Source organism: Drosophila sulfurigaster, chromosome 3, assembly GCF_023558435.1.
Source record: "Drosophila sulfurigaster albostrigata strain 15112-1811.04 chromosome 3, ASM2355843v2, whole genome shotgun sequence".
Taxonomy (NCBI): domain Eukaryota; kingdom Metazoa; phylum Arthropoda; class Insecta; order Diptera; family Drosophilidae; genus Drosophila; species Drosophila sulfurigaster.
Genome location: NC_084883.1, coordinates 17,870,682 through 17,881,403, shown reverse-complemented (window position 1 = coordinate 17,881,403; position 10,722 = coordinate 17,870,682). Strand labels below are relative to the sequence as shown.

The window sequence follows — 10,722 nt, the reverse complement described above, 5'->3', positions numbered from 1 at the left end:
TATACTCTATATAAAATATTTGGATGTAGTTTATTTGTTAAATTTGGTTTTGCTTAAAATTAACAACATATTTATTGGGGAGCGCATATCTTTTAGTACAGTTTTATTCTTTCAATGTTATACCAATTTCTGGAGAATGGATTTCGTCTTTTCCTCAAAGCTATTACATTACTTAGGAGTGGCATAACAGTTGAAAGGGGTCCCAAGAGGTTTCTATAAAGATCAAGCAAATCTGACCACTGCTCTAGCAAATTCAATAGCTGCTGATCCTTGGAGATGGTCAAGAGGGTAACGTGTGAAGTCATTAAGGCGCTAACCCATCGAATAGCTTGAATTTCTGTAGACAGACTGCCCAACGAGGTGGCATCTTGATTGGGTCGCTCCTCGAGCAGCGCATTCGGCTCAGTGGCAAGCACATACAAATGCTGCAAAAGTCGCTGGACATGCGAAACTTCCAGGCGCTCTTTTAGATACTTTTCTATGGCAACTGAGTTGAAACTGCATGAAAGCACCGCATTAAGTAGCTCATTATTGGCTGACGGTGCTGGGCTCACATCTTCATCCGTTTCCATAGTATTGCCATTAGTTAAAGCGGTGGGTGTGTTGTCTAGGGCATAACGTAGACACCAGGCTAGCATGTGCTCTGAGATGTTGGTGTAACGGCGCACACACATTAGCACATGCTCAGAGTTTTGTGTTTTAATGAACAACGTTAAGAGTTTCTCGGTAATTTCCTGTTCTCCCGCACCACTTCGTTCCAATTGTCTAACTATTGACTGCACAGCCAGATTCTGTGGTCCAGCATCAAAGTAGTTGCGCATAAGGGTAATATTAACTTCATCGAGTCCATTATCGACTTGTACCAGTTCGCCATCGACATGCTGTTTGATGAGATCGTTTAGTTCCTGCTGCATAATGTCAGGCGATTCAAAGGGAACTAGTTTTCCATCTGCGTGAGTCAGCTGCATCACAGCTGGTAGCTCCATTGGTAACGAGCTAAACGTGGAATTTGGAACTCGCTTATCGCCAAGAAATTTAATAGCAGTCTCTAGGGATTCCTCTTCGTTGATGTGATCTAACTCAATGGGCGTCAAATGCGTTTCGTTCATCTGCGAGCCAAGCATATCCACCAGCAGTTCATCATTGGTGCGATAGCGTACGGCAGCAATATTTTGACCCATGGCCAGCAAAATGTGTTCGTCGTGGGCAAACAAACGTGAAAAGTCCAAATATACTTTGAAGTATTGCTTGGCATTGACCACCTTAAATTGTGTGTTGTAAACCAGCAGCGAGGCACCCTCCTGCCCATAATTGGCACCATAGATAGCCGCAAAGTTGCGTGACAATCCTTGCAGCGACAAATTGCTCTCTACATTTAGTTCGGAGAGCATAGACACAAATTGTCCTGGAGCACTTTCATGTGCACGTTCGGCGAGGGGTAGCATAAATATACGCTTGTCGGACCCTAAAAACGACAACGAATGAATTAATATATATACAATTAATCGGATAAAGTATGTGACTTACAAATGGTCATCAGCTGGGGGCCAGCATCGCCCTCAATTACAGCATGTCCAGTAAGGCGAACGCCTTCTCTTTTTATGATATGGCTACGTTTTGCATTATTATGCAAGGAGCGCCGCACAACATGCAAATCGCCCGTTGCTGTTCGATAATCAAAATAGGTGAGCACTTGCTGTCCTTGGGGCAAAGTGTGCACAGTTGGCTTGCTGAACGTTCTGCTAAGCACAAGCGCTAATTGCTTAGCTTTGTCCTCATTCTGATCTTTTCGCGATGCTAATGCTTTTGATAGGGGAGCGACGCCACCGTCGCTGTACAGCACCAGAGCCTCTTTTTCTGTATAGACTACATGAGCGATGCTCTTGGGAAACTTTAGCTTTTTGCACTTGGAGACATCAACGGTGCTCTCATCCCAGAGACGGAGACCGTGGTTACCAAAAACTCCTACGTATTTTTGGCTATTTGGATCGTATACCACTGGTGCAGTAAGTTTTTCTGGCATCGACCAACTGCGTAGCGTCTTTGGTATTCTGATCTGCAATTTTTAACTTATAAATAATCATTCACAAATAAAATAGCGTGTAAAACTTACGTTCACAATCATGACAACATTGCGAGCCAAAGTTGCAATTATATTGCCGACATCTTTGTCTGCCGACATGCCCAGGAACTCGGCGGGATCCGGTATGGACACCAGATTGTAATATGATAAGAATTTAGACATTTTAATGCAGTTTGTCTAATTTTATTAAAAGAACCCGAATCAAAACAACACAACACGTGCGGTTAAAACTGATTAATCTATCGATTTTCGATTGCCCGTATTGTTGTCTTTTTATCGACATCTCGAGAGTGGAATTATCGGTGAATACAAAATCGTTAATAATAATGAAATTTGAAATAAACATTATTATTATGCATAATTAGAACACATACTAGTACATTTTTGGTATTTTTATTTTCATTGATGGCAACTAGGCATTATCAATGCTACATTTCGATCATTTGTGAAATCTTGATAAATAACAGAAATTGCGAAATACTCAACAGCTGATTCATGCGCATGACTGTATGCAATGTTTTATTGCGTTTGCAAACTACGGTCACATTGCTAGCTTACTTCAACGTGTTAGAATGGGTGGAAAAACGAAACAAACGCCTCGCACCAAAAACAATGCAAAGGTAAGCAATTTAAACCCACTTTGGTAGACAATGTTCGGTTGTTGATCCATCTATGTCCATCTAGCCATCGAGCAGCAGCCGCTCCGCCGAACTATTGGGCACAACAACGCCCGTCTTTGTTGGCTTCTCGGCTCAAGCCGATGGCAATTTGGTGCCCTTTGCTCCGGGCTTTGCGAGCGCCGAGCAAATGCCAGAGACATTCGATGTCAACATCAGTCCACAGACGCAAATTATACTACGCAAGCTAACCAAAAAAGATCCCATGACCAAAAAGAAAGCTCTGCAAGAGCTTCACGAACTCATCACCGAATCTGACGTCGATTCGCTCAAGAACATTTTGCCACTGTGGCCAAAATTCTATCACAATCTCGCCTCCGACATTGAGCATGCAGTGCGCGAGCAAACCCAGCTGGTGCTTCAATTATTAATGTCCAAATGCAAGCGTGCCATGGCACCATATCTCAAGCAATTGGTGCCCGTTTGGCTCGCCAGTCGTTTCGATAATTACGCGCCAGCTGCGAGCATTGCGAGCAATTCATTTCGCGAGACTTTTGCACGAACCTGTGAGGTGTGTCTACATTGCCAGGCCGAGATCATTGAGTATACCACAAGGAATCTAACATTTCATACGCCGGCGACACTGTCTATGGGAAAGAATTTGAAACCCGAGGAGTCGGAGGCGAAATACCATCGTGTTGTCATCAGCAGCTTGAAGGAGCTTTCGTTCTTTATTGAACAAACAGCACAGGCCGAGGATTTGGAGCAATTGAAGCAAGGTTTAGCTACACTGTTGGCCCATCCAAAGTTCTGGACGTTTGCCAAGAGCAAACAGACCGCAATCAAGTATAGAATAATAATTGCTTTTGTAAGACTTTGCTATAATAATTTTGCTTTGTAGAGCCGCCTGGTTTGAGTGCATCTATCACATACTGCAGAGTGCCAAGTTGGAGCCAGTTGTGACTCCACAGAAGGCGCAACTGATTACTACTAGCTTTCAATTCATTGACGATGCCGATCCACTGGTTGCTCCTCATGTCTGGGGTTGTGTGTTGTTGCTGCAAAGCAACTACGAAGATTGGTAAAATTTTAAACGTATTTCACCCTGACACCATGAACAACCTTTTTCTTTGACAGGTATGCTCCGCTCAACATCCGGAAAGCTCTGTTGCCAAAACTCTCCACATTGCTTAGCAACGCTTTCAATCGCAATGCTCAGGCCATTTGTCCCAATCTGCTGCCGTTTCTATCCAAAATTACGTCAGACAGCTTGCAGGGATTGGACATCTATGAATTCTATCAACGTTTCTTTGATAATTTGAAAACTGCCATTGTGGGACCACACGATCCACCACTGTCCAAAGCAGACACCTCGATCATACACAGTGCATACTTTGAGTGCTTGCGCTTCATGCTCCAGCAGATCAACAACGATGCGGAGCGCACTGAAGCCATGCAACAGTTTGCTTTTGGTCTGCTTGAACAGCAGCTGTTGCAGCCTGTTGGACAGTTACTGCTCAGCGAGAATACGCATGCCAAGTATTTCTTTCAGCACACCTCAGCGTTGGTTGCCTTTTGGGATCGTCAGTGCAATAGCGAGTCGAAGAGCTCTTGCGCCTTGTATGTCAAATTATTGAATGTGTTTTGGACGCGCATCTTTGAGATGGTCACACAAGATCTCGCTGCCGAGGATATCAACGAACAGTGGCTGTCACATGTGCTGCTGTTGGTGCAGGATCTGCATGTGGCGAATCCCAGCTTGGAAACGCAATCCGTCAAGTTTTTGGAAACCGACAACGAAAAAGCTGAGGCCACAGAACAATGCTCACAGCACTCAACGCCCACAAAGAAAGGAGACTGCTATGCCGCCTTCATTCAAAAAGAGCTCAAACAGTTGGTTGTTAAATTGGTGCGCATTTGCCTGGATAAGGCTATCAGCAGCACCAACTCGGGTCGCTACATTCACCAGGTGCGCACGCTAACTAAAATGTTCACAGACATCGAGTTCTACAAGAGTTTGACGGAACAAGGCGAACTGAGTGCCACACTGGACAAATTTGTGGCGTTGCTAGGACAACTGAATGTTGATGCCTGTGAATCTGTGGTGGAGATTGTCTTCGAGATACTCGCACTGCTGGAGTCGTCGCAGCGCTTTGATTATATTGCTCAAAAGCTCTTAAAGGTGAGAGGAGATACATGAAATAATGTCCACAAAATAAAAATACTAATTGAATTTTAATTTATATAGCTTCAGCAGCATACTGTGCAGAACATGCTGCTGCATCGCCTGCTGTCATATCCACTGTGCACAGAGCCAGCTGTGCGTCAAATGCTCGCCAGCCCAGAGACATGTGGCATCATTTCACGCATAGCCGAGGAGGTTGTGGTGGACAATAATCGGGATAAGCTCAATCTGCTACACAAGTGCTTCTTTCAAACCGACACTGGTGATATTCTAATAAATGCGGGGACTGTGGACAAAATTGTGCTGGCAATGTGTGCACCTCTGGAGCAACCGCCGTCCAGTGATATGGTTGAGGTCTGTGGTAGTTTTATTGCCCAGATTATGCCTGTAATTTGCAGTCAGGCGAACTCTTCATTGCCTGTGCGACAGCAAGTTTTTTTGAGGTTGTTCAAGTTCAGCTTGGAGCAGCGTGTCGGTGATTATCTATCGGAAGATACACTTTGGGAGATAACCACCTGCTGGCAGGATGCACTCTCTAGCAAGGATATTGAAATCGATGATTCTTTACTCAAGGACTGTGCTGGAATTGTAGAGGAACTGACACACAATGCTGAATTAAGCGCCAGCAGTCTGGAGAGCATGGCAGAGGCTATGGCCATATTTGTCATCTGCTCCACCGAGAATATTGAGGATGAATCACAGCGTTCGGCGCGCATAGATGAGAGCATTGCGGCATTGCTAAGCTCTACTCTAAAGACAGCTGAAAGTGTACTGCAATTTGAACATCATTGTGTATATTTGGAGGCGCTGCAGGAATCAATAAGCGCTGGTGTCGCCTTCGATAAAGCAGATTTAGATGAGGCCAAGATTTTGCCGCTTGTGCGCCGCGCTGCCCTCAATTTTACTACAATCTGCAAGCTGGTTTGTCGCGTGGATAATCCTCAATTGGCTAATCAGTCTAATGAAGCCGAGGACGAACTCACGGAAGACTATTGTGATCCAAATGCCAATTTGCTCAAGCAATGGAGTGAGTCATTGATCCTCGAGATTTTGCAGTGCATTAACGTTGCCAGCGCTGCAGACACTTGGATTGAAGTCCGCTCGCACTTGGATGATGCCAGTGAGGAACTTGTGCTGTGTCTCTCCGAACAAGTTCGCAGCTTCATGGGTAACAGCAGCGAATTGGTGAACATAATCAAGGAACGTCTGATACAAGCTGCTCTGCAACAGGATAGCGTGATGAGTTGTCGCCAGTTGGGTTATTTGATTCATTATTCGCAATACGTGCCATTCGAGGAAAGCGCTACAATTCTGCTGCACGAGGATCTTGCTGAACTGCTTGTGTCCAAGGGTGCACTTAAGGCTTATGTGATGACGTTGCAGGTGAGCATTGATAACTGAAGCCATTGATTACAAGGTACTAATTACTGCTTCTTTAGCATTTGCTGCCAAAACTCTCGCAAAAAGCTTTGAACCTTAATGGCGCTATTATGCGTACGGAACCTGATGATATGTGGGTCAAGGCCGCGGTATTCCGTTGCCTCGTACTCAATAACTTTCAATCTGATGTGAATGAGCAAACAGATCGCAATATTATTGCCTCGGCGTTGCAGTTCTTGACCCGCGTCAATGAACAGCAGAATACACAGAAGGATCTGCTGCATTACAATGTGTAAGTTATCATCGATTTCCTATAGCAATATAATATATTGAACGCCAAACTATTTTAGCGAGCTACTGAAGCAACCTTACGACTCTGTGTTGAGCACAGTAGAGATAATTAAACTCCTGAATGAAGTGTTGCAGCGTTTCCCCTATGAGCTTACCATTAAAAACTGGGATGCAATACGCATTGGACTCAGCTCCTGGGTGCTGAGTGTGTCCAAATCCATAAAACATTACAGCGATCCAAAGGCAAGATAATTGAGTTACATTTTTTGACATATTACGTATAATAATATTGACTTATTCTCAGACATCCTTCTTTATTGTGGCTGTGTACCAATTGTTCGCTTCGCTTGTAAATTTCATACGCGCGGAGAAGCAAAAGAGCTCAACGGAAATGCTGAAGAGTGTGGTGGACGAGTGGGAGAGTGTGTTTGCGAGGGAAGTCAATGTGGTGCTATTTAAATCATATTACGAACTGACTTATGACGCAAATGTGCCATCAGAAAATCGTGTGTGCTACGAGCTTCTGCTGGAACGTCTGATGCCCTCAATTGAAATGCTGGATTACAGTTTCGTCTATGGGGTATGTAAAAGAAATTTGACTACTGAGATAAAATCAAACTGAATGCCTCTTCGATTAGTTCTGTAAGGCGCCGAGCTCAAAATTGTCTCTGGATCACCTGTGCAATTTGCTACTCAAGCAACTACATATCACACAATACAGTTTGCGAATGAATGCGGTGCACGCGCTGCGGCAGTTGACCCCACACTTTGTGGCCGACGACATTATGGTGAATGACAAGCAGAATGACAATCTGGAAGCTGCCTGCTCAACGATCTCCAAGTGGCATTTCCTCAATCGCTTTGAGGATTATCTAACACGCTACGACACACTTATGCACAAGTATCTCGAGGAATTCAGTTTTAAGCTGGCCGAGTTGGAGGATCTGGAACCAATTGACAGACACGATGCCTTCAGCTATTTGCTGATATGGGATTGCATTATCAATGTGTGTGCCAAGTCGCCAGTCGCATTGCGATCGGTTTACACAAGTTGGCTGCATGAGAATCACTATGAAGAGGTAATTACAATGTCGGACAATTTGTATTTTACTTTCGATTTTGTTCAAAACACACTTAAAATTTCATTAAACATTCCACAGAATTTTCTACACTTTCTCTTCCGAGCCATGCCAGTTGATATATTGAAGAATCACAGCGCCAAATGGCACAGTAATGATGTATATAAGGAGCTCAGCTGGTCTCAATTAAAAGGTGAGTTCGTCGTCTTAATTTATCAACGTTTCCTCCGATGGCAAATTCTCTGGAACCGCCATTTCTTCACCGAAATCCTCGTAGTCGGTCAATTCAAAGTCCAAGTCATCGAGCATCTCCTCACCCATTTCCTCAGACAACGAAATATAATCGGACATGGGCACAAATGTTTCATCCCTGTCCGCATGCATTGTACGTGCCACAGGCACCTGTTGGGGCGCCAAGTAGATATTCAAGTTCGATATGAACTTGTTAATCCACACAGTCAAGTTGTTGGCCAAAATGCGTTGATAGTCCCGCAAGTTACTTGTGGTATAGAATTCTTGTTCTTCAAGTGAGATTTAAGGATTTCATTAAAATTATCACCTAGAGGAAAGCTTCTTTTACTTACCAGTAAACTCCTTGATGCGCTCCAAGATCACAGCACAGAGTGGGGAGTGTTCGTCAATGACGAACTGATCGTTAAGCAGGAAATCTTTCATCTCTTCAAAAAGTACGCATACAATTTTCATCATCTGCTTACGCTGGCGTTCCAATATCATTTTCTTCAGTCCATTGCAACGTTTCTTGTGCTGTTGCTTTTGGGCACGACGTTGTCGCATCTCTTCCTCCATGTACTCCATGGCCTTTTCCATTGACATTGCCTCAACTGGTGGCTTGGGTTTCATTTGCTGTTGCAGTGCGGCAATGTGGCGTGGCGGCAGCACATGCTTGAAAGACTTAAACGTATCTTTGACACGCATCGGATGTGGAATCGCTAGACGCTCCATGCGAGCCGTACAAATCGGAACATAGATCTTCTTGGTAATATATCGCGGCTGCTTCAGTCGCTTAGGAGATATAAAGTTCTTTTTTGGGTGTGGCCAGGAAACAAATGTGCTCCTCCCGCTTCAGCATATCGCGATCAATGATAATTTGTCCTGTATGCTGACATGGCACATAGCAGGGATGATAACGAGGACAGACACAATAATAGCGATACATATGCTGTGGTTCCGGTATGTTTGATTTGACCAGGCGTTTGATGGGCTTGGCGCGATCTGGACGCAGCTGGACCATTGCCAGACGAGCATTCAGCTCATCGGCCACCGTTACACCAGGATCTGTAGGAGCATTTGATTTTGGCGGATGATCACTTTGTATCTGCTCCAGATTGATTGCCTCTCCTTCCTTTTTCTTCTCACTCTCCAACTTGATTTCGCGGGAGGGCGGCATATCGCTGGCCATTTGATAGAAGTTTAAGGGCTTTTTTTTTCCATGATTGAAAATTCAGTTAGAAAATTATTTGTAGCGAAATCAAAATACACAACTACATAAACAATAGAAAACGTTTCGACGAGTTGTTGTAGACTGTTTTATTTGGATTGTTAACATACATAAATAATAAAACAAATTCTTGACTTGCTTTTCTCCTTCAAATAGATCCCCAACTGTCAGTGGAACGTTATGCCTGTCATCTCTACTCGCAAGTGCTGCGCAAGTTGCCGGCCGTGGTGCGGAAATGGTGGAACACCAGCCAATCGAGACAGAAGAATTTTGTTGATAATCTTACCACGAACTATGTGAGCGCACTCATTTGCACCGAGGAGCTGAAGGCAATCGCCAATCGTAAGGAGAAGCATGAGAATATGCAGGTAAGTGTCTTCTTTCTTCAATTTTAAACTATCTCGTCGAGGGACATGCGCATCAGATATATGATGACAATGCTCAAGAGCAGTACTATGATGACTACGGCACGAAATATCTCCAGCGTAACCATGTCGTGGATTTGGTTGTGTCAATGCTCGTTTAAAATACACGTACATAGAGTTCAGCTTTACATTCAGTAAAGTTTTGTTTAGTATTCTACATAAAGACACACTGGAATAGAGCTTACTGTGTTTGGAAAAGATATTGTAATTTGCTAGGGAAATTCGAGGATTTTATATTAATTTATTTATTAATATGATTATATTAGCTAGCCGTACCAGACACTTAAGAACTTAGCATTTTAAGAACAGATGAAATAATAGTTTAGACGATTAGCAGCCAACTTAAATGTACACACTTCATTTGCGAAGTTATTACTTTAAAAATCACCGCGGTGTGATCCTTACAGCTCAATGAATACGAAGCAATAATATTGTATAAAATTTAATAAATTTATTTGGACGTTCTACTCATTTAGGTGACAGTGCATACTTCAACGCGAGAAGTTCTGGCTGTCTATGCCTTGGATGAGGCGCGGATGGAGCTGGTCATCACTTTGGCTGCCAATTATCCATTGGGCGCAATTAAAGTTGAGTGTGGTAACCAGATTGGCGGACGTGCAAATGCTCGCAATGTGGGCATGCAGCTGACCATTTATCTAACACATCAGGTACATTATAAGCTCGACTTTTTGTTAAAAATATGAGTGATAAGTTTGCTTGTCTAATAGAATGGCACCATCTACGATGGCCTCACGCTGTGGAAGAATAATCTGGACAAGAAATTCGAGGGAGTTGAGGAGTGTTATGTCTGCTATACTGTCATACACCAGGACACTTGTCAGCTGCCCAAATTGACCTGCAAGACATGTAAAAAGAAATTCCATGGTCCATGCTTGGTAAGAACAAAGTCTAAATTAATTGAATTACAAAAGTATCTAATTGATATTCCGTTTGCAGTACAAATGGTTCACGACGAGCAGCAAATCGACCTGTCCCATTTGCCGCAATGTTTTCTAAGCGACAAAATGACTTAATTTATGCAATTTGGCGACACGTATTAATCTTTGGCACAACGGAAACCATGCCGATAGTCAATAATTTTATTTTTGGTCCTTTCCTGTAAATCGAAACACAAATTATAACAATAAATTCGCATTAGGTTTATATGTCTGCAATTGTTTTTATAATGTATCTGCTGGTTTA

The 10,722-nt window shown here is 43.4% G+C and overlaps 3 protein-coding genes across 4 annotated transcripts; 1 reads left to right on the top strand and 2 right to left on the bottom strand.

The window, feature by feature from the left end:
* LOC133844322 (nucleolar protein 11-like) lies at nt 1–2,324 on the bottom strand. Its single transcript, XM_062278254.1, has 3 exons — nt 2,114–2,324; nt 1,528–2,056; nt 1–1,465 (listed from the first exon to the last, which is right to left on the bottom strand). The coding sequence occupies exons 1-3, from the start codon at nt 2,243–2,245 to the stop codon at nt 93–95; spliced, it is 2,034 nt and encodes a 677-aa protein (XP_062134238.1). The 5' UTR covers nt 2,246–2,324; the 3' UTR covers nt 1–92.
* A 172-nt stretch (nt 2,325–2,496) lies between these two features.
* On the top strand, nt 2,497–10,683 carry LOC133844320 (E3 ubiquitin-protein ligase listerin). 2 transcript variants are annotated; one of them, XM_062278247.1, is made up of 14 exons: nt 2,526–2,703; nt 2,768–3,546; nt 3,602–3,781; nt 3,838–4,882; nt 4,949–6,268; nt 6,325–6,557; nt 6,616–6,799; nt 6,861–7,136; nt 7,195–7,635; nt 7,717–7,828; nt 9,251–9,462; nt 9,996–10,187; nt 10,248–10,415; nt 10,477–10,683. In XM_062278247.1, exons 1-14 carry the CDS (start codon nt 2,593–2,595, stop codon nt 10,534–10,536), a joined length of 5,313 nt encoding a protein of 1,770 aa, XP_062134231.1. In that variant the 5' UTR covers nt 2,526–2,592; the 3' UTR covers nt 10,537–10,683. The 2 variants fall into 2 exon arrangements, with proteins under 2 accessions (XP_062134233.1, XP_062134231.1); XM_062278249.1 differs by lacking the exons at nt 6,861–7,136; nt 7,195–7,635; nt 7,717–7,828; ... (2 more) ...; nt 10,248–10,415; nt 10,477–10,683 and having other exon boundaries at nt 2,497–2,703; nt 6,325–6,561; nt 6,620–6,711.
* LOC133844326 (uncharacterized) lies at nt 7,640–9,097 on the bottom strand (the record flags this gene model as incomplete). Its single annotated transcript, XM_062278260.1, is given in 3 exon segments — nt 7,640–8,156; nt 8,220–8,673; nt 8,675–9,097. Coding segments are annotated over 3 exon segments (1,191 nt in total), but the record flags the coding sequence as incomplete, so codon positions are not given.
* Nucleotides 10,684–10,722: the final 39 nt, after the last annotated feature.